Raw genomic sequence first — 23,919 nt, forward strand, 5'->3', positions numbered from 1 at the left:
CCATAAAACTTCCTTGAAATATTTTTAATACATTAAAAATATCATTTTTTATCATAACTAAACTTTAAAAAGAATGGAAAGGCAAAAAGATGAAGTCAAATGAATCCAAACTCCATACAAAACCAGGGTAGATTCTGAGTCAGAATGAGATGACCCAGAGGCTTGCCTAGGCTGCAGTGGAGTGTGGGGTATAGCTTCACACATGCAACCAGCAGCTAGCAGGTTCCGCACCCTCCCGAGCCCTGCTCTGCAGAGAAGCCACAGGAGGTGAGGCAAGGGCACGTAAGAGGCTGGGAGACTTCTGAAATGGCCTTCAGCAGTTCAAGAAATACCTTGAGTTCCTTCCTCTAAACAGTTGAGGTAAAGTTTGCTCTTAGTTGGTTTAGTTTCGGTTTTTTTAAAGACACGACACACAGGAAATTAGGAGTGATCCTTACACCATTAAACTCAATGTTTTTCATCACTTTTGCAGCATTAAGTAACTTAGAACATCATTAAACCTGATCAACTAAACTGCCCAGTGTTATTTCTAGAAGCTCTTCATGAAACCACAGTGTGACCGCTCACACTGTGATTGCACCCATGCCCACTCTAAAAAGCACAGATCTGGGTTGTACTTAATATCTGAACAACCACTTGCCCCCTTTAGTTCTGCTCTCTGACCTTCTTTCAGTCCTGTTTACTTGGTTTTGAAGTCTTGATCTTTATTTTGCCCAGAACCTTTGAGTTATAGTTTTTCTGTCAGTTACCCAGTTTCCTTGCCAGCTCCTACCAAAGTCTCACTCCCTCCACCCCCATTCAACCACTGTACACTGAAAAACATAAACTTTAAATATCTGATTCAACAGATAAAAGAACCTCTGGATGTAGCTGTCAGTATAATGGAAAATACAGAAGCATCACAAGCCACACATATTCAATATACATATTTGCTGTCAGGTTTAATTTTGCATATTTCTTTTTTCTGCTAGATATTAATCTAATCTCATTTTATGAGACAGAAAGGATTATGTTCATTTTTCCTTCATCAGTTGCATATATGCTTAGATGTCACTAATTTCTACAACACCATGTTTACAGGTATTTTGAGGCAGACCAAGGAAGACTCTAAACATACCAATAAATGTATAGACAATGCAACAAAAGCTGTCTACACTCCCAACAATACACCAACATCTTCATGTCAGCAGTGAAAAATCTTTCAAAACTAGATTAGTAGAGGAGCAATAAAATAAAAAGCTAAGGCAGGGTGCTGGCTGAAATCCAGTCTCTTCCCTATTGGAGCCAGAACTTTATCAACTCATCTTAACAGTGACCACAGAGAAGCCTTCTCCACATCTATTGCTTAATCTTTCTGGAATAATTTCATCTCAGAAAAGGAATTTTTAGCCTCAAACTTTGAATTCCTCCATGTAACCACTTTTTTTTCTTATTCAGTGATATGATTTAACCACGGTACTTTCCTAACATAAAAGACTACCAGCAGGATTCAGAGTCCTACATTTGCAAAGACTGCCAAACAGAAAACATGTAAAGAAGTAACTCAGAACCCCCTTCCTTATCTGCACATACTTTGAGCAGCTTCCCCCCAATTACTGTGGGATGTCATTAGAAGGGCATGAGAGAGTGGAACTATGGCTTGACAAGAAAGAGGTCGCCCTTTTCCCCAGTTCTTCCTTCCTCATTCCACCACCCTGTGTTAAACCAGAAAAGCGAATGCAGAGAGAGGAACTGCAATACAGAGCTAACAGAGATACAGCTCTCACGCACTTACAGAAACCTGCAAGAAGGTCAAATTCTTTCAAGAGACATTTGCTTTTCCTTGATCATCCCTCCTCTGCACAGACTCTGGGCATGACAGTCTCATGCAAGAAATCAATCTTTAACTTTTTCGTCCTTGGTGTCACTTCCCAAACCAAATACCTAAGATAGAGCCTGTCCCAGTTACTTCTCAATCGAACACAGAACATTACCACACTACGGTAGTACTCTTCTGCGCTGTCTCCCAGACAGCAAGAGTAGTCCACTGTAACATAATAATATCCAGAGATAGCTTTCAGATAATTACTTTGGTATTTTTACTCTTTCACACCTTCTGTCAGTGAAGTGCCTCCCTGAGTTTGTACATACAGGATTTTATCACCGCAGTTCTGAAAGATGCAAGTACAGTTTGGACAGTATCAGTTTTTCACTCTGCTATTCATAGCCAGGAGATCTGAGCAGGGAAGTGTTTGCTGTGCCACAACAGTGGCCCATCCCAAGCTATTAGACATCGGTATGGGCAGCAGCCGCTCACTTGTCAGCAATCAAACCAAAGGGAAATTCCTCAAGATTTTGTGCTCTGGTTTTAGCAGGCAACAACTGCTGCCTCATGTGGGCATATGGGCCCCTGACCCCATGGAAAAAACTGTGTACATTACTGCACAGCTACTAATACCACTTTGTCTCTATCAGGGTTTAAATTTGGCTCTGGAAGGCTGGAGGTGTTTTCTGGGACCTGTAACATACAAAACAGATGTTCTATGGATGCTTCTGGAGATTGTTTTGCTGGCTGTTATTTCAAGAGACAAAATTCAAAGACACAGATGATTCCCTCGTATCTCATGCTGCTTGTGAATTTGGAGGTAGCTGGAATCAGCGTGTCCACTACCTGTTGTGAACAGTCAAGAAGTTTACCCAAGAAAGAATTACACTCTTCTGTATCTAAGTCAGTAGTTCATAAACTGTAAAACTTCTGAACTACTAAAAGCTTGATAAAACCAAATTATCACTAAGAAAAATAAGACTCTGCCCTCTTGAACTACTTTGCTAAGTTAACAGAACTGTCAACTTACATTTTTTGTACTGAACTAATACTGTGCTTTTGGGAAAAAAAAAAACAAAACACTGGGGTTTTTTGCTGCCTTTTTTATTGTTTCCACCCAAAAGGGATTCAGGGGTTGACAGAAGCTCTCAAGGAAACAGGGTTCCCACAATAACATCCTTTCTTGACTATGTGAGTAGTCAGAATGCTTTATTTAGCCAAGCTGCTGTGCAGCAGCCCCCTGGACTGGGCCCTGCATCCCACTCTACCACACCTTACACTTGTCAATACAATTCATTTGCTCTGGTGTAAATTCACAGGCAGCATCAGCAGTGTTTAAACAGCCTTGCTGGGAATTGGTTATCATAGCATCCCAGAAAAAGATTATCCTTCATAGTCACCAATAACTCAGATTGGCAGAGGTCAAGGCTCCGTGCGTTAAAACAGTAGCCAGTCATGAAGTCCAGTAATAGCTTCTTCCTTTTTAACTATCATAGAAAATGCAGTGTAAAACAACCTTCTATCACAACAAAACAAAACATCAAGATAACTTTCAAAGAGATCAACTCCTGCTGGACTTCTTAAACAGCACCTGTCAATGTGGCATCTAAGTGCCACTCCACAACATATTAAGCATCATAGTCAGCAGCTTTAATGGAAGACAACATCCCTCTAATTCTCCCTTCATCCTTGCATGGAAGAATGACAAACACCACTATGTGTGAGCCCGTTCAAACACCTGGCTTCAAAAGAATTGCCTATTTCCTTAACATACTACTGGGTTTTCTGGTGAACATTAAGGTATTGTCAGCAAACACTGCATTAAGCCACAGCTGTTAAGCTACAGTATTCCCCTGCCTCAAAGACAATACAGCATACAAAGCTCAGGCCAGTTATTTAACCTATTTTGTTTTATAACACAATATAAATTTTTGATAACAGCATCAATACACATAATGCATATGGCTGTAAAAATGTCTACCAACTTTTATGGCTTTCCTCTTCATATGAATATTCAGTCATCCATTTGTCCCTAGATCCACTTCAATCCTGAAAAAGAAAATATTAAATAATTTAATTTGTGTATTTTCTGAGCAGTTCAATAATTTCTCAAGTATGTTGTGTATGTAAATACAAAAAAAAAATCTAACCACAGACATCTATTCCATAGTAAAACAGAGGTCAGAAGAACAGCAAGTTTACAAGCACTTAATAAAAACGGATAAATACAAAGAAAAGGTATATTGGATAAAACCTTGTGTTTCCTCTTACCTAATTAGTCAAAGCTCTGTGTTTTTAACTTCTGAGCTGCTATTTCAGCTCACTAAATCCCAACTGCTTTAGTTAGTCTTCTGAGGCCATTATAATCAGTACCCTGCATTTGTACAAATAAACTTTTCTGTAGCTATGGAGGGCAAACATTCTCTACCAATATTTCAAACTGTATTTCTCAGAAATACTATGCACGATCCCAAGAGTAACACATAAAAAACCTGTCCAAGACCACTACAAAATCTGAGTATGTATTTCTTTCAGGATTTCCTACAGATAAATGACTAGTTTAGTCATGAGAGCTACAAAGAAGAACAGAGGGCTGGAGCATCTCTCCTGTGAAGAGGAGCTGAAGGAGTTGGGGTTGCTCAGCCTGGAGAAGACAAGGTTTTGGGGGACCTTACAGAACCTTCCAGTACCTTAAGGGGCTACAAGGGAGATGGAGAAGGACTTTTTACATGGGCACATACCATTAGACAAGGTTTCAAACTAAATGAGCAGAGATGTAGATTAGATGTTAGAAATAGATTCTTTACTCTTGAGGGTGGCGAGGCATTAGCACAGATTGCCCAGAGAAGTTGTGAATGCTCCAACCCTAAAAGTGTTCAAGGCCAGGTTGGATGAGGTTTTGAGCAACCTGACCTAGGGGGTGGCAACCCTGTCCATGACAGGGAGGTTGGACCTAGATGAACATTAAATCCCCTCCAACTCAAAACATCCTATGATTCTACGTTAATCTATAAAAGAAAAAAGCATATAGAAATTCAAATATTATATTATGTTTTGTGAGGCTCCTTCAGGTTTAAGAAAATAAACAAACCCAGTAGTCCAACTTCATAAAAAGCCTCAGGGAAGAAATGAATCTTCAGATGTCCAACATTTAAATAATAGGATGTCTTAAACCCCTTGCCAGAATATGTGCATGTATCTGGGAGTAAACACTACCTACATATGTCTCTCTTAATAATGGAAATGGTGTGAAGACAAGAATCTAAATCTGCTGTCAGAGTTATTATAAACAATCTGCTGTTATTTTTCTATCATTCAAAATAAGGTCATCCTTCAACTAACAGGAGAGCATCACCTGCCTGATTTTAAACCACATTCCAGTATTTCATTACTGCTGTATATATGACAACATGACAGGTTTCCAAATACTACATAAACCTTTACAGTGAAAAGACAAAAAGCTCCCTTAAGAAAATAAAATTTTACCATTCATATAGTGTGCTTCTATCATACTGACTAAACATCATGCACTTAGATTTTATTTCTAAGAAAATATTAAGTTCAACAGAAGTTTCAAATATTTGTATGAATTATAAATGGCTACAAAGTCACCACAGACACTGACCTAACTAAATGTAATTAAATACTATATCCTCTAAGCATGCTAACTGTTGTAGACCATTTGTCTTCTCTCGTGCATCTTGTAGACTCTCTTTTGTTACTTAATCTCCCTTGGCATTATGTGGATTACTTCAAAATTTCATGTAGCAGATTCCTTTTTTTTTTTCTTTTAAAACTGCATACTTGAAGAACCATTTTTGAATTTCTAGCTGCTCTTTCCTCTGTGCTCTTGTCCAAAAACGGGACAACTGGACCACATTTTCCATATCCTGGACTCACATGATGTGGTCATCCAACCTGAACAGGAAATGATTTAGTAATTTCCCTTTTTCAAATTAAATGCAATGTATCCAAAAGCTTCAAGGAGTCTCCATGTGAGGAAGACAGTTTGACCTGTAACTGTTTCCAGTTCTCCAGGTTTTCTCATCATTACTCCTCTCTACATGCACAGACACACATGTTCCTACAACACAACTTCGTTTCAAGTTACACACCAACGCTGGAGCCCTATTATGTTACGGTGGCTATGGTGACACAGCAAACACGGGGCTGTGTTTCAGAACTAACAAACCACTATCCAACCTGCACAGCTGCAGCCGGTTTTCTGTCATTAAATCATGTCCAACGGTCCTCCTCATGGAAAAGCTACTTCTTTAGCAATGACAAGTAACTGGGTTTGCTTACTCATTCTCTTCAGGCCTGCACAATTAACAAGCCTGAAATCGTCCTCATCATCGTACCACTGGGGTGTTCTCTGTGGAAGAGCTTCTATTTTAGGCTGCTTTTGAGGAGATTAAGAGCAAACCATTCTTCTAAAAATGACATTTAACTAGTAACTTCACAAATCTTTGGCCTGATTTTCCAAAGTGCTGAAAAGCTTTGACTTCGTATGAAAGGAGTTTGAAATTCATATGAAAAAAGGGGCCATCCATTCTGCCACGTGTCATTGCCATGAAACCTGCTTCGGACTTTGATTTTCAGTCCCTTACAGTGAAATAATACTTTCTACTACCAGGAATATAAAATCAGACATTGAAGTCCAAGTAAAAACTTCTTCCATTTGCATCAAGCAGGTCTTACAGCAGAAGAAAATCTACCCAACAAGACAACTGCATATTTCCCACTTGAAACCTTTAAGTCAAAAACACTCTTTAAATAATCTTTAGGTAAGTAATCTTTACTGTAAAGGCGCTTTAAGTAATCACAGAGCAAAGCACAAACCATCATTTTCAAACAAAAGAATGATATTTAAGTAGCAAACACAGAATTATGTCCTCTTCTACCAAAGCCTATCACCTTAAAATAGTGTTTTCAGACCTCAGGAGTTTATAAAGCTTATGAATACCACCAAACATTAGATTTCTTTTTCTACAGCAAGAAAAAAAAAAAACAAACAAGTAAATTTAGTTGCACCTAGTTCATTTTGAAAACCTCTTTTGATCAGATTAGATGTCCTGGTAGTCCCACCCTGACCAGCATGGCTACCCACTGGTGGAGCTGAGCAAGACCCCTGGACCACATCAAGGAGCGTGGGAAGAGTTCCAGGACAATCCTGCTGAGCGTATTTCAGGAGCAATGGAAGTCCCTGTGGGTGCAGAAGTAGCTATACCTCTACAAATAGAACACTTTTGAACATATAAACCCACATTAGCTCTTCTAAAAAACAAGTCCTTACTGCTATCAATTTTACTTATCTTTTACATACTGATAATTTGAAAGGAAACTCACATTAATACAGTAACAAATTATTCCCTGTGCTGTTTTTACTCTTCTGATTCAGACGGGTAACATACATTTGGAAAAGACCACGTCATCAGCAAAGTTAAGTCATTTGCTGAATCAGGATCTCTTAACTTTTCCCTCTACAAAACAAACTCCTTATTTGAACATAAGGGGGCTAGTCACCTTCTAACATCATCTATTTTGTTTTTAAAGTATGCACTTTTCTTCCTGAAAGCCCTTAGATCTGTATTTTGATTTCTGTAATCCCTTTCAAAGGCCCTGAGTCACACCAAACTTCCCCCAAACTCATCCAGAGCACCCTGGCCATCAGGTAAGGCAGGATCCCTGAAAGCTCAGTTTCAGCACTATTCAGAGATGAAAGAACACAGGTTATCCTCAATCCAGTGTTACGGATAGCTACCCTAGAAATAACAGTAGCCACATATTTGTCCTTTTCCCCTAAGTTTATGACTCTTGCAGGGACATTCATAAACTCCATAAAGTGACATTTTGGAGAAGCCACAGACCCACAACAATTCTTGACATTTAAAACTGATAGTGGACAGGAGATGCTGGTGTACCGTCCAGCACTGTACTGAGCATATCCCCAAAGTCTTCATCAACTACACTTAAAGAATTTCCCTTTCCTGACTTGGGTCAGGTCCCCAGGATCTTTGTAAACAGGGTACTGTACCACCGTAACTAAAACTAACCAACGTACTTTGTCACAACGCTGTCTGCAAAAGAAATTTACCTGAAATTCCAACACAAGGCACTGTCCCACCAGCAGTCACTATGAGCTGCAAGGTGAACCAGGTAGTACAGCCTAAAACTCTTTCAGTACAGGTTAAGTGCAACTGCAGACCTCACAAGACCAAAGGATCACTTGCTATGCATCCTAACAACTGCTATCATAAGGGTTATTCTGTCTCCAGCTGAAGTTTTTTGCTAATTTTTGATTGTGACTGCTGTTCAAACAAGGCACAGTTACTTACTTCAAGATGCCAGCTCCCACGCCAACATCTCTGTTGCTCTGCTGTAACATCATAACAAAAATACCTAAAGTAGCTCAAAATATTTCTGAAAATTACCTTAATGCTTCAACTTCTGGGTTTTGGATACTTTAATAAAAGTAAAGAGAAGCAGGAGGTAGCGAGTGGGATGCTTGTTGCTAGGTGATACCTAGCTCTCTTGAACTCCTACAGACTGAAATATTTATCCAGACTCCCACAAAGAGTGACATCTAGCACAGAGACACACACATGTACTAAAGTTCATTAGGATTCAAAGTAAGCAGCAGCTCCGCCACCTGCTTGGTCCCTAGGGGAACTAAGATGAGATGACTGCAGTCTAGGATGGGGATGATGCAGCTCCTCTTAAACATCTACCTCAATTTTCACTGAGCCTTTATGGAGCAATGCCTCCAATACATTCATACCAAATTAGAATGATCTCAACGCCATTGAGACCATGGCAGCACAAGTAAATACATCCTTGGCTATCTGACCATATAGCAGGGCTGTTTTCCTGATGCCTGGGGTACTTTTCCCTGAACTACTATACTCTGACAACAGGTTTCCATAGAAAAAAAGCATGCAGTTGGCCAAATGTGGATGAACAATTAATCAACCAAATACACAACCTTCACGCCATGTTCCTCCCGCTCCTCACTTTAAAAGGTTTATACTAAACGTTCAAGAAGTGTTTACACAGTCCTTCAGTAGAGGCTTAGAGGAATAAACATTGTTCTTTACAGGGTCTTTTATCTGACATTAATGAATAATTCTGCACTGAACAGTTTTAAGGGTAAATCCCAGACCTTCTGAGTCTTCAAGATGGATTCCAAGAATAATTTGCTTTCCCTAGAATTTAAGTGTCTGGTTTGACAACTATTTGATAAAGTTTCAGAAAAAGACATTTTCTTTCAGTAATACTTAAAAAGCCTTGCTACTTAATCAGTGTACACAAATGAAATTAGAAAACATATATATGCACACTGATAATACTGTAAATGTAGAACAGCACTTAGTTAAACTGTGGAGAAGTAGTGGAGTCCTCGAATGGATTTAGGTAATAATCAGTGGTCAATCTAGAAGACTGCAATAAATTGCAGGGAGCAGAGAAAAACACAGCCAAATACTACTTCTTGACTTCTTATTCTAGAAGTAGTAAATTTCGACATTCAGTTGTTTTGGATAGCTCTGAAACCTCAATACTCCCTTCCCAATTCTAGCTTGAACAGAATGACATAGTTTTTCATTAGATCCAAATAAAACAAGTAGTGATAAACACAATCAGCCATCACTTTGGGCAGCTTCTCTGACATATGCTCCTGTTACAGTGCAGGAAAAGGTCAGTCACTTCACCACCTTATCCTCACACACAGTTCAAAATTCGTTAGAGGTAAAATTTTATTTAAGAGCCTGTGCACACTATCAAAGGACTTGATGAGCCTTTTCTCGTTACAAAATTATATGAGTTTTTTTATATATACATACATACACACATATAAGCACTTGTATGTATATACTAATAAAAAATATATGCTACATGTTCAGTCACAAATTTTTGGTGAATTAGGGCTTTTTTTTGGTAAATAACTTTCTGAAGGCATGTGCAGAAAGTATAATTTCTAACACATCATTCAAAACAACACACATTTTAAAGCCTGGATGAAAAGCCTAACTCCATTTCTGAGTAAAAAATGCAACACTATGTAGTAGCTTATATAAACCCAGGCACGTCTCCCTGTTTTACATTGTGCAAGACGCTGTAAAAGAAGTTAGAAAACAACAGTAATCACCATCCCACCATGGACAAAATACTGTGCAGCCCTCCACCACAGTGTCAAGCACTCTGAGACAACTTTCACAGCAAAGCCACTTAAAAGAATGGCCAAAAACAGAGAAGTTGCACCTATTAAAATTCTTTAAAAGGGGGAACAAAATTGTTCCAACAAGCAGCAGAAAAAAAACTAAACAAACTTCAAGTTTATACATCACCAGAAGGTGGTTGTAAAATCAGTGCTGAGGTCGCTGAGGCCTGCATAGGTAGCAATAGCCAACACCTTGTCCCATCAGGCCCCAGCCTGGAGATGTCATCACTTCAGATGTGCCAACATATCCAGCTTCTACCTTACTGCATGAACAAATGCAAGATAAGTTACCAAAAACCCAAACTGCTAAAATAAATCTATTTTGATCCTCCAAAGCAGAGGTGGCAATAGTTATAAGGCAGCTTTGACCTCCCTAGCTACAGCCACAGCATCTCAGAGAGGACAGGGTTCCATAATCTACCCAAAAGCTGGGAAAAAAGAGCAAAGAAAGCCAAACAAATCCTATTCCAAGCTGTGATAACACACTGAAGAAACACAGCTTCTGAGGCTCAGAGTTATGCTTCCAAGAAATAAAGTCATAAGCATCCTGATCTATGTAGCAGATAATAACGTCCAGGTCCTATTCCTGCCTTTGCACAACCCAGAATAAATTCCAACACTGCATTTTTGACAACTTAGACCCCCTTCTTTTTCTTTTCATTAGAAATATATCAATGGAATTATTTTTCAAGAAAACAGCATGATATCTATCCATGTGACTGTGTAGCTACATAATCAGGCTCTAAATGAGGGGCACTACATGACACCAATGATGCTATTCATCAATTTAAGGAGCCTATTTGGCTGGCATCCTACAAATGTGGGTGATAAGTGTCTATTTTAATAGGAAAGTACACTCTCTAAAATTGATCAATGGACCACAAGTGTTTCAATTAATAATTTTTAATGCCTTTTCTCCTAGCCTGCCCTTCCTTAAAAGTGCAGGCTGGCATTATTACTAATAATCATCTCTCAGCATATTGGAGGTAAAAGGCTCAGAAAAGGGAGAAATCCCCAAATTCGTCAATGCAACATTCCCATCAGGCACTGACCAGCCTGAAACAGCTTCACTACCAGATTCAGCAGCTACAAATTTTTTAGTAGCAATTTGAAACCAAGAGAAAATCACAGAAGCATACTCATGCTCTTGATGTCTTTGGAAGGAATGAGGAGAATAAAATTTATCTCTGTACTGTTCCTAGAGAATTTCCACTGAAAGCTCTCCATCCCAGCTTTTCAAGCTTCCCAACACATGGTACAGCTCAGCAAAAGCCATCATTAACCTTAGGAAATGGTACATGCGTCTGGAGATCCACCCAATACATGGTGGTCATATTCCTTCAGCCTCCCTAGGAGTCGTCATTTTTTTTTTTTTTTTCCAAAAGCCCTCACATATTTGACAGGACATGCAGATGGCTCTGATTATTTTCCTGTCCTTGCTTAGAAAGAAATATATTTGCTGCTCCCCTTTGGAGGAGATGGTTGGGAAATAATTTCATGCAGTATTCCAGGGGGAATGCAAATCTGACTACATACTTAAGTCCAAAATCCAGAAGTAGCCTGATTTCCAAAGGTAATTTGTACTTTCCAGTTTCCTACTGAAAGGACTGCAGCAGCCTGCAGGACTTGCCATCTGCATGCAGCAAGCCAGTGACATTTCATTCTCCAGACCAACAGGCAAACAACCCTCTTAATTGTGGCTTGGCAATTGTTCACTCACAGCCCAGAAACCATAACCTGAAGAGCAACTTAAGCAAATAAAGTTCTTGCCAGTTGGCAGGTTCATCTCACCTACTGACGGCTGCCTACACCTGTGCTAGCTGCCCTTCATGGCTCTGCAGCTAAAGGACAGAAAGAGGGAATATAAGGGCCTGAGTCCCTGTCACTGCAGCCAGTCCAGCAACTGCTTTTGACCAAAAAGCATTTCAAATGAAACAGTACTTACTTGTCTATGAAGTGAAGGGTACTGTAAGTTTTAAGGGCTTCAGTTTTTTAAACCAGTTTTGAGATCCTTTGTTTTCCCGATCAAACACTCTAAATTTTAAGACTTAAGAAGACACCATTTCAATGGACTTAGAAAAGCATCCCATTTTCACAACAGGTTAGAGGGGAAAAAAGAGAAAACTGAAAAGTAACTAGAGCTGGTTATAAATACTACTGTCAAGCAGTAACTTGCCATGCTAAGTTTCCTCTACACCATATACCAAAGCTCATCAGTTGTACAGACATGACCATAAAAAAATATTACAAAAATCAGAAACTGAGAATGGTAAGAAAGCCACACTGCCTGATTTACTAAGTGAGACAAAAACACGGCAATGAAAATATCCTGTATTTTATAAGAAAACACACAATTATAAAGACCAAGACTTTTCACAGACTTGGCCAAGCAGCTGATCCCATACCCTGTATCATCCCAGTGAAACACATCAACACCAAGTTTATGCTGCCAGTATTCCCACTACCACAGTTGAAAGTAGATTCATTGTAATTAATTATCTTTCAGGGAAGAGAATGCAACAAATAAATTAACAAAATTAATCACAAGAGACATGAAAACCAGAGGCAACACCACTGAGAAGAAACATTTTCTTTTTCTTTCCCCTTAATACTCTAGGTGTAACAAGAACAATGTGACAATATGGATGCTATTTTGAATTAAGCATGCCTTCTACCCAAGACACCCAAAAAGCTATCCTTTCCTAACCACCATGATCCACAACTCCCACAAACTATCCCGACTCCAAACACTACGAATTACATGAACAATTAGACTCAGCACTTCCCTGAGGATTAAATTCAACAACTCCTTGACAATCTAAGCTTTTGTTTTTCTATCAGTTCCCTTTGGTTACCTTTTTAACTTGCAGGTAACACCAGACATGATGTGTGACTTCAACTGTTTAAAGCAGTTCAACTGGCAATAGGAGACATGTTAGCTGAAGATTCACTGGTGCTACACCTATCCTCAGCTTACTGCCAGGAACACATCTATCTGGTATTTTGCAATTCTGAGGAAACTCCTTAATTAGATTAGCTATTGAAAAATATTTCTGTAATTTAATTATGTAAGAAGATAGTCAACACAGCTTCTGCTGTTTTACCAATATTTTACTGAAATTTTACCAATTTCAAACAGTTGCCCATCATCTACCTGTCAGTGTCTTGGAGTTCACCCTGCCTTTTCTACCAACTACCTTGTCCGGCGACACAGTTTTTTCTTTCCATGTTATTCTAACACAGAGACATTGCAGTTGTTTGCCTCAAGCCTTAAGGCTTTTCCCATTTCTGTCAGGTTCATGAACCCTTCCAACACCCTTTGGGACACAGGGTCTTGGCCCAGGAGCAAAAGACTCCCCCCTCTCAACCACTGGACATCGCTTCCCACCTCCCCTGCTCCCAGGATAGGCTTCTGGGAGATGAGTTGGCAGCTTCTGCAGCTCAAATGCAGTTATCTGCATGCACACCCTGGCATCAGTGCCATAACTGGCCCTTCACAGCCCCACACTCATGGGTGTAAGCCTGTTAACCAGACTGCCCTGTCCTCACACCATGGAGTGAGCAGTCTCACGTTCCATTGACTGACATTCAGTGGCTTCAAAATAGTTTAAAATTATAATCTGAAACCAGGTGATGTAGAATGTACGAGCCAAACACTCCACTGTGACTTGTCTCACCTACCTTCCTCACTGCTCTTACCATAGCTCTCTCTTCACCCTCTTCCCTGAGCTTCCTTCTTGTACAAACCACTTACCAGTGGCCCTAATCCAACAACAATTCTCTCAGTTTCACTGAAAGTGGCTTTATTCCCATTAGAAAGCCAAATCCCAACTCCATCCTGTAGTTTAATCCATTACTATGGAAGATTTCAAGGTTGGGTTTCTTTTTTAATACAAAAGCTAATCATTTCTTCTACATCCTAAGTTGTGCTCCTGATTATTGATTAGGTAAAATCCTGTTCTCTGAGTTTTCAATATCCTGAATTCACTGCTAGCAGTAGAGGTGGCTGGTGCTATCGACTCCAAGACACCATCAAACAGAACCTGTCTTGCACAATACACTCCTACTCAAAAGGTTTAGTTACCAAAGATGAAGCAATTATGAGAGCATCACCACAGGAGCAAACTTCAGTTAATAACATCACCACACACCAAGTACTAACAGTGGTCCAGAAGAAAACAGCAAATTTCGCCGCATGTCGGAATATTGACATTCTGAGAACAGTTTTATTAAAAGCAGAGGTAGCTGCCATAGTCTTTGTAATAAACATAAGGAATACTGCAAACAACTTACACTCCCACAAGTGGCAAATGTCATCATCTTAACAATAACCCCTACTGAGATGCATCCTGTAGAGTTATCACAATTAAGATTCTGTTAAAATACCCATTACAAATATCTATTTTTAATTAACTGTAATTCAGGCTTATAATATGAAGCAGGCTGTAACTTCATGATTTTCATAAGACAATGAATTAAAGATTAAAAAAACAAAATGAAGGTTAGCCTCTTGGGGAGGGAAAGGAAATCAAACCAATTTCAATATATATGGGAAAAAGTAATATAAGTCAATAAAAATAAATTTTGGTTACACAGACCAAGCTTTATAGATAATAAAAAAGTAAACCACTGAAAATAAGAGTCCCCTAAGTGACTTTTACATTTACAGTTTAAAAAGAACGGAACAAAAATCAGTGTTATAGGCTTGAAGTTGATATAGGAGAAAATATGGAGGTTAAAACAATGTCAGTTCTACTAGGTCCTTCACAGCTTAGTTAAAAAAAAAAAGCAAATTAAAAAATGCATGCAGATATTTTTACAAACCCACACAGGGAATGCCCATAAAGAGTTAAAACCCAACAGGGCCATATTCAGCACAGGCAAATTTACTACTCCTCCCTGCGCATCAGGCCCTGGTACCAAACCAAAGGCTTACAGCTGGAGAGGGCTAACAGGGGAAGGCTTCTTACATTTAAGAGCCATTTTCACCAGCTCCATCACTTTTATTCTTAATCCCATTCATGCATTACTCAGATTATTTTGCTTTTCCAACCTAATACACAGAGAAAACCCACTTTTCTCACCTCTTTCCTTTATCAATCAACTGATCAAGTGACAATAATGTGAGATCAGTCCAGTGATCCATCCTCCCGTTTGATTCCACGTCCTGCTGCGCACAGCAGGCATGCTAAAATACAAGTGTCAAGTAGTCAACAAATCTCGACAAGCCCCTAATCTTAAGGGCATCAAATACGGTTAAGTCATCCTCTTTTATGGAAAAAAAATCTCATGGACTGGGGCCAGCAGTTTAAAGGGCTTTGACAAGCGGAGAAGGATTAGAAGAAACCAGCATCATTTCAAAATGAAAAGCAGAGAGGTCTGGCTTCCTAATAAGCAAATTCACCAAAAAGCCACAAGCTTAACTGGAAACATCTTAACCTGAGTATGTCAGCAAATACAAGTAAGCTCTTTCAAACATGTACTGAAAGAAATAATGCCATATTTTCCTTATTGTTGTTTTTCTTATCTGCATTTGAAAAGAGCCCACAAGGAAACACTCTATTGAATGAGTTCAGGAGGAACACATTAACTAAATAGAGAGGCACATTTGTATTAATACCCAGGGATGACATTCACAAACATCTTCCTACTATCCTGTAAATTCCCTCAAACCGAACATCCCTACACTGTATCAGGGATGCAGTTTCACAGAAGCTGCTCTTGAGAAGTTTCCTAAGGACCAGCATGCCAAAAAGGGTAACAGCAGCACCTGCTCTCTCTTACAAGCTTTTTCATACCCTGCACCTGGTGTGCTCAGACTATCGCTGTTTCTGGATTCAGGAAAAAGAAGAAGAAGAAATTTTCAAAAGATTTAGTAGATAGTGGCAACATGCCTCCTCTTGAGGATGGCAACAAGGGCAAGACATAGCTGTGTCGAGTTCTGCCACTCCAGAACTCAGCTTCTCACCCCAGTCATCTATCTTCTCCCCTTCCATCTCTCAAGCTAGACGGAGACAAAACACCCCTTCCACAGTAATGAGGGGCATTTACAGTATATTTAGCAAACATTAAGCTTCAAGCAGCTGGTCTACATTAGCCTGAGCTGAAGCTGCAACCACTCTGAAGGCAAGATCTCACAAGACCATGGCGTTTTCCAAGCTGTTCCCAAACTGAAAGAATTGAGCAGGAAGGGGTTGCATAGCTAGAACAGTATCTGACTTTTTCCTCCGCTCCTGCCAGCAGTATACCAAATCAGGATCCTCATCACTTGGCCCTCTCTTGTTTTCACAATTTCATTTTATCTGTTGTCACCTAAAGAGCTATGAATGGCAAATTCAGACAAATTGTAAAAACAAGGGATATAGGAAACATCAGAAGAACATCTAGACTCTCCCTAGCAATTTGCACCACTGTGATGACCTCAAAAAGTCATTCAGTCTTTATTATATCTATTATTGACAAGCTTCACAAAAAGAATCACTGGACCTGTAAAGAAAAACTGCCTGTAGCACCAAGATTTCATCCTGATTCATTGTAAACAGAGAACATCTGCTTTAGCATACCTTAGGACCATAAACAGAACAATGTAACAATAGAACAATACACGGGTATGGAGCTCAGAACTTGCCAGAGCTTTGATATTTCCTTCAATTGCTTCTGAAGACCTCTATGAAGTAAACATTTTTCAACACAAAATTAGGATTAACCCCTCCACAAAATATGACTAATTACATGTCTTTAAAGGATGACTCCCAGATCAGCTATCACAGGTGATGTCTGAAAAATTATATGAAGATGGAAAGCAATATGAACTTCTATAATAATGTTTTAGCTTTCAAGAACAAGAGTGAATATTACAAAAATATGTTTTCATGTCTCAATGTGAGATAATAGCCAATCTTTGAAAAAAAAATAATCCATACACAACAGCAATCATTCCTTCAGTGGCTTCAAAACTGACTTCATACACAAGCTTTGCGATCCATGCCCTCAAAAACAAGAGTAACAAAAGGCAGTTCCTTCATGCAGAAGTCCATGCTCCCCTGGCTAAATTTATTTTCCCAGAGAGCCAAGGCTGTTGCTAACCCTAGTCAGATGAAGTTTCGAGATACCACTGAACTCTGATACTGGCACATCTAGGTCATTACAAAGTCTGTGGAGCTGATGATCTAATTGGTTGTGATACCTACTGAAATATGAGTCTCTACTTGGTCCATGTTTTGTTTTGTTTTTTAATTTCAATGCGTCACAACTCAAAGTACAAAAAGACAAACATAAATCTGTGAGTGTAAATCTACACCCAAGTCTGTATGTTAGCAATGAACTAATGTTCATTGCATTCATAACATGAATGCACTCAACACTATTTTCACAACAACGAAAATCTTTTTAGTACAGTAAAAAGGCACAAGAAAATGCAGACACTCTCAAGGTAACCACATTCAGAAGTTTTATATACAGACACTTCTGAATACCTCTGACCTCTTGCAATTTACACCCAGAGAGTCACCACAAATAATACCAGGATTTTTTTTTATTGCATAATAAGACCTTACAAGATAATTTACTTAGTATTACTATATAATTTGATCATAAAATGTTAATATAGTTTTGGCTATAAGAATATTTAGATAGGTAATAATCAGACAGAATGCTTCACTGCTGTACTGTGGCATAGGGATGCACTGTCTGAAATGGTATTAATAAACTGATTATCATAAGCTTTCACTGGTATGGAGCAATTATGTAACTTTTAATTATCTTCTCTTACATGTTACAGTCACATGAGACAACAATGCTGTTAAAAGCAGTAACAAGCATCAATACACACTTGTGAAAGACAAGGCCAGACTAACACAAATGGAAAGGAAATAGCAAAAAGGGGAAAAAAAAACTATTCAAATGCAGCTGAGAAGTAGAGAAGGAAAAGAAACGTTTGCTGCAACTCCCTCTACTGCATTTGCACTTTCTTCACTCCTAAATGGAAACAAAGGTTTATTAATCATAGGGAAGACCATCAGGCTTACTGCCACCATGGAAGAAACCTTCAAACACTGGAGTGTAAAACTGGGATTCTACGCAAAATTTCTTTTAAAAGATTAAACAGGTATGTAAAATACAGCTAACAGAAAAATAAAATTTGCATTTATTTTGCTTTGTTAATTTCTCTGTGTAAGTTTTAATATTTTTATGAGTTTTTCTCAACAGATGAGTCCAGCAACTGATTGCTCTTTTGTGACTGTTCCCTCCTACTGCCTTTAAAGCAGGTGTATCTGAAAATTTCTGCTTTCTTGCTCACACTCCAGTGCCCCAGTTTTGTCATTTTTAGCGATTCCTTCCTGTGTGAACAAGCCTGAGCTTAAGTGTTTTCTTTCACACGCCAACAGGAAACCCTGCCTCCAAAGCTGAAAATAGGGTGCAGGGAGAAATGCAAGGAAGAAGTATGGCCAAAACAGAAATTTTCACGTAAAAACCAGATAAATGAGACAATGGACAAGCAGTCTAGAAGAGGAGGGTTAAAATTGCTACCTAGAGCAAAGAAAAAACACTCACTATGGTTTATCACATACACGAGATGAATTATCTTTCACCTCCAATTACTGCATTACACAGCACAGCTAGATCACTTGGCCTCATGATACATTCACCAGTTAGTCAGTGTTCCACTAAGCAGTCAGGTTCTAGGTGCCAACACTGTACAACTGCTTCATTAAAACTAGTATGACAGGACAAAGTTTCAGCAGGTTTACAGGTGACAAAATTTGGGGAGGCAGAGTACACTCAAGGGCAGCACTGTCATTTAAAGTGATCTCAGCAAGTTAGAGAAATGTTTTGTCAGGAACATTGTGAAATTTAGTAAAACCAAATGGCAGGTCCTGCACCTAGGGAAGAATAACTCCAAGCACCAGTACATGCTGGGGGCTGACAAGTAACTTGGCAGAAAAGGAGCGGGGGTCCCAGCTGACCACGTGCCAGAAATGGGCCTTCTTGGCAAAGAAGGCCAACAGCCTTATGGAATACATTAGGAAGGGCATCACCAGCAACCTGAGGGAGATGATCCTTCCTCTCTACTCTGGTGAGACATCTGGAGTACTGGGCCCAGTGCTGAACTTCTCAGCACAAGACAGACATGAACACAGCAGTGGTCAGCACAGGTCACCAAGCTGAAACACACGGTGGTACCTGAGGCCTGGCAGTAAGAGCTGGAGCTGTTGAGCCTCAGGAAGGAGAAGAACTGGTGGGGAACTCCGTGACCTCTGCAACTACTTAATACAGTGCAAGGAGAACAGAGCCCAGCTCCTCTCTGAAGCGGGCACAAACACAACCCAAGGTAAAGGCCACAATTGCAGCAAGCAGAATTTCATTAAGGATATCAGAAAATGAAGTTTTTATTGTAAAGATTGCCAAAAACTGCAACAGATTAACTAAAAGGGCACTGAATCTCAATCTATGGAGATACTCAACACTTGACTACCCAAGGGGGTTGGAGCAACCTCAATGAACTTGGCCCTGCTTCAAGCAGGGACTGGACCAAATGAATGGTTTACAGACACACCCTGCAACCTATGTCAGTCTGCCATTCAGAGGGTTTTTTCTCTAGGTATATTACGTTTCTCCAAACATTAAGACTTTGGCAATACAGTTCTTGAGCGTATAAAAATATTCCATTCCATACGGAATGGAACGGAACTTGACACAAATTTTTAAGACTCGAAGTTCAGGGGAGCTTCACACAAGTTTTAGTATTCTTACAATCAGAACGAAGAAAAAACCCTCCAAATTCTGTCTCCTACTAAGCTGCTAAAAAATAAATGCCATTTTTCTTCAGAACACTTGATCATAAATAAGCAAATAAGTGTGTATGTCAAAATATATATTGTCCATTTATATGTATTTGCTAACATATCTTAAAGCCTCCAAATACTCATGGTTCTGAAGAGGTAAAAGAATGCAGCAGCTTCGTATTTAAATACTATACCACAGAAATACAAATCATATAGTTAATTCTCTCTGTTTATATTTATCTCACTGACATTTCAGCTTTCCCATATTGCAAACGGTGTTTTAAATCAGTTTCTGTGTCATAGGTCTCCTGTACTCATGATACCGACTAGTGTAACGAAAGCTATAGCTACAGATCGTACAGACACCAGAAAAGTGACAAAATGTTTTCAACTGAAAATAAAGACCTGCATTACTGCAGTGCTAAATCACATGCCACTACTAGTACATACTATTAGACTACATCACGGGGACTTCAGTAGTTCAAATCTATTGCTCTGTCAAAGACTCTGTAAACTTTCAAGATGTGAAAAGCAAGGTAATAATTCCACCAGTTTGGATATTCTTCTATGCACACGATATGTTTATGTAAAGCATGTATAATCCAACTGAGATATAAAATATATGCCAAAAGGAAATTTAAAGCTTCCGATGTTTATGTACAAACAAAGAATACAGATCACAGGATAAAACAGAAGGAGCAACAGATTTCTGTAGCTTCCCATCATCTGTGAACAGAGCACCAGGACAGATCCATTATATTAATCATCCAGGACTCCACAGATTGCATGAGCAGAATTACATATGGAATCCACAACTATTATTATATTTTGATGCTAAAGTTAGACTCCACACAGCACTGAGAGGACACGTTCAGTTCCAATCTCACTTCAAAAGTGGTACAGCCTCAGACGGTATTCTTTCTTTTCAAGAAAGATAACAGTGTCCAGATTGTATGTCAGTTCCAAAATACTTAATAACTCTACTTTAAAACTTTGGTTTTCAGCAACATCAGTAATTTTGGGCTTTTTTTCAGTGGTATAACTGATTCCATGTAGAAACAGCAAAAACAAACACAAAGCAGACTGTGGAAAATTCTGTCTGCATTTCAACCATAAATCATGAAGGTCATGCTTGGTTTCAGGTCATAGGACAGACCTATCCTTGGGAAATATCTCAAACAGAGCAAAGTAGCTGTGCCTTGGTCCAGCTCCCTACACGCACAGCACCTTTGGGCATCTCTCCAGAGTAGCCACCGCCCTCAGCAATGAATAACTGTGCTCACCAGCACAGCTCTCCTCGGACTACACCATCAGGTGCCCAGGGGCAAGCAACCATACCATCCTCCCTGTGCAGCATCACAACAGGGGGTAATCACCATTCAACATTTCTGTATAAGCAAGCAGCAACTGAGAAACTGGCAGCAGTACTCAGTGCAGAATAATAATTAAAAAAAAAAATAATAAAATAGAATTTAAAAAAACCCACAACACCACAAACAAAAAAAAAAAAAAAACCCAAACAACCACCAACCCCAGAGTTGAGCCCAAATATCCAGTTCTCTGTCCCATAACTGTCTGTGTATTGCAACTGTAATTTCAAAGTGAAACACCACATCTTTTAAATTATCAAATCATATGCTAACAAAAATATACAGCTCTGGAGACTTAAGAGGGAAAAAAAAAAAATACCCTACACCACCAAGAAAGAAAAAAACCACAACCCAACCACAAAAGCAAAGAATTCTCCTTCTCAAAATATAGCCACAAGATTTAGCTGTTTTAACTTTTAACCCATATTCTCCAGACGGGAAGGCGGGAGGAGAAATACATGTTGCCTAAGACATCTTAACAATCTGTTAATTGACACATTCACTGTCATACTACTTACAGTATGACATACTACTTTATATACTACTTTGTATTCATGAAATACAAAGCCAGTTTCACCCTCATGGATTATGAGGAGGAAAACACAGCTGATTTAAGTTAATTATTATATTGGTGAGTAATAAAAGTTTTAAGAGAAGTATGGCAAACACAGTTTTACATATTAGCTCTCACTGAAAATCAGAGAAAAGAAAGCCTTTATGACAATTATTACAACTACATAAATATAAAACAAGGCAGGGGAAAAAATCTTGCATTGGTCTAGTTCAAAGTTTTAGTATCAGATATTAGTAACTAATCCTTCAAGTTAATGTATCAGTAATGCTACAGGCCTAGTGTTTCTTTTATCCACACATAAAAACACTGCCTCAATTGTGTGAGGTGCGCCACACTGAGCACAAGGTAGTCCCTAACGCCAGCAACGCTTTTCATGCTGTACTGCGGAGGAAATCCTTTGTCCACCCGAGCCACAGCTTCCACAGTAAAACAGAGGAGCAACTCTACCACACGACAGTCATGTTCTTGGTGGAGGGCACAATTGATCAAAACAGAGGGACACGTTGACAAGCAATGCTGCCACCAGGTCCTTCTTTCCCCCTCCTGCCCCCACTCTCTGCTGACACGACTGACTCTTGGTTCATGAGAGGCTCCCCACCTCTGATACTGAACTGAATGCTTTGGAGAACTTAAGATCACCAAACGGGGCAAATCTACAACTGACTTTTAAAAATAGTTTTCAGCCAGATTAGTGAACTCTGCTTGCCCAGAGGCCAAATCACTGCTGGAACCAACACACAGAAGGGAGTATGACTAGCAGGTCAAGGGCAGATGGAGACAGCTGCTTCCAGCACAGCAAGGTGCAGTTTGCTAAGAGTCTCTTCAAACCTATAACTGGTGGACAAATCGTAGAACAGGCAAACTACTGCTGCTGCAGGACTGGAAAACTTCCCAGAACTTCTTACATTCTTCATTAGTGGCATGAATTTTTAAAATCATGTAAAACAGCATTTTAGATTGTTGTAGCAAGATAGAGAGGTCAAGAATTCATCAGCAAGAGTTGGCAGAATGATGTTCTCTAGCTCTGTAATCACTTCATTTTTCCTGTAATTCTGAAATTGTCTCAGGACTCCCCTACTGCTGAAACAGATATCTATACATTTTCTCATTAAACTTCACTGGGATCAATCCTTAATATAACTGTACTCCCAAAACAGTAAGTGAAACATAAAAAGAACTCTGAAAAAAAAAAAAAAAAAAGGATATGAAGGGTCCACCAGAGTATTTTTATTTCTTAACACTCTCTCTTTACTTCACAGAGATACTTCAGAAGCAAATTGAATCAACCCACGAGTGCTATTTATCTGTCAGATACAATGCCAACAGGCACGTTAAACAAAGACCAGACAATCAGAGACCAGACACAATATGCTGTGATGACTTTCAGGAGCTGGCTTCCATACAAGCGTATGTGTTCAAATCTATATATATGTGTGATCTCCGACAGCAGGCAGCACAAAAGTTATATTTAAATAACATGTTTATTTATTGAGGAAAAGAAAATAAAATTACAACAAATCTCCAAGATTTGCTTGTAGGTCCAGGAAAAGAGAAGCAATATTCTGGACCCAACTGCTAAGCAAATGGAGAGCACACACTACATATATCTCGGAATAGCTCGGCATAGTCTCCACAGACATCATTTTCTTTTTCTTTAAGAAAGCTGATCCCTCTAAGGTAATTCAAAATTACCAGTATTACTAAGCAACACCTTTACTCCACTCACATCCAGACCACTAGCTTACTTTTCTGGACAGTATGTCATTTCTGTTATATAGAGGACTTCCTTGCAGTACTTGGATCTTCCAGATCTTCTCCAGTCCTGTTAATTTGTTTTCTACAAGCAGCCAGTAATTTATACTTAATGTGACTATTTCTGTTGAGTTATCCCACACTAAGTTCCTGCTCAGAACATTCTTTTGCAGCTGAGACTTGTCAGTCCCTGGAGACAGGGATTTCCAGCAGACATATTTAACTTGAGATGGTAAAAGAAATAGGGGTTTTCAGCTACTTAAAATTATCAAAATCTTTTATGGTAACAATATATAAAAAAAATGGACAGTTCAAGGTAAACTATTATCTACAATTGCTTCCACACATCCTATCTTTATGACTGCAAGCTGCAACATTTTTAAAGTCCTTTCACTGATAGTGCTTATCTCAGCCTT

The 23,919-nt window shown here is 39.1% G+C and overlaps 1 protein-coding gene across 4 annotated transcripts in view; it reads right to left on the reverse strand.

Moving 5' to 3' along the window:
- Positions 1–23,919, reverse strand: part of KLF12 (KLF transcription factor 12) — a 232,740-nt gene that overhangs the window by 165,652 nt on the left and 43,169 nt on the right. For 3 of the 4 annotated variants that reach the window (XM_066313389.1, XM_066313391.1, XM_066313388.1), the window contains one exon: positions 3,790–3,853. The exons of the other annotated variant lie outside the window; for it this stretch is intronic. In XM_066313389.1, the coding sequence (XP_066169486.1) occupies positions 3,790–3,810 (21 nt within the window). In that variant the 5' untranslated portion in view covers positions 3,811–3,853. The remainder of the gene's footprint in view (positions 1–3,789; positions 3,854–23,919) is intronic. 4 annotated transcript variants of the gene reach the window in all.

Source organism: Sylvia atricapilla, chromosome 2, assembly GCF_009819655.1.
Source record: "Sylvia atricapilla isolate bSylAtr1 chromosome 2, bSylAtr1.pri, whole genome shotgun sequence".
In the NCBI taxonomy this organism is placed as follows: Eukaryota; Metazoa; Chordata; class Aves; order Passeriformes; family Sylviidae; genus Sylvia; species Sylvia atricapilla.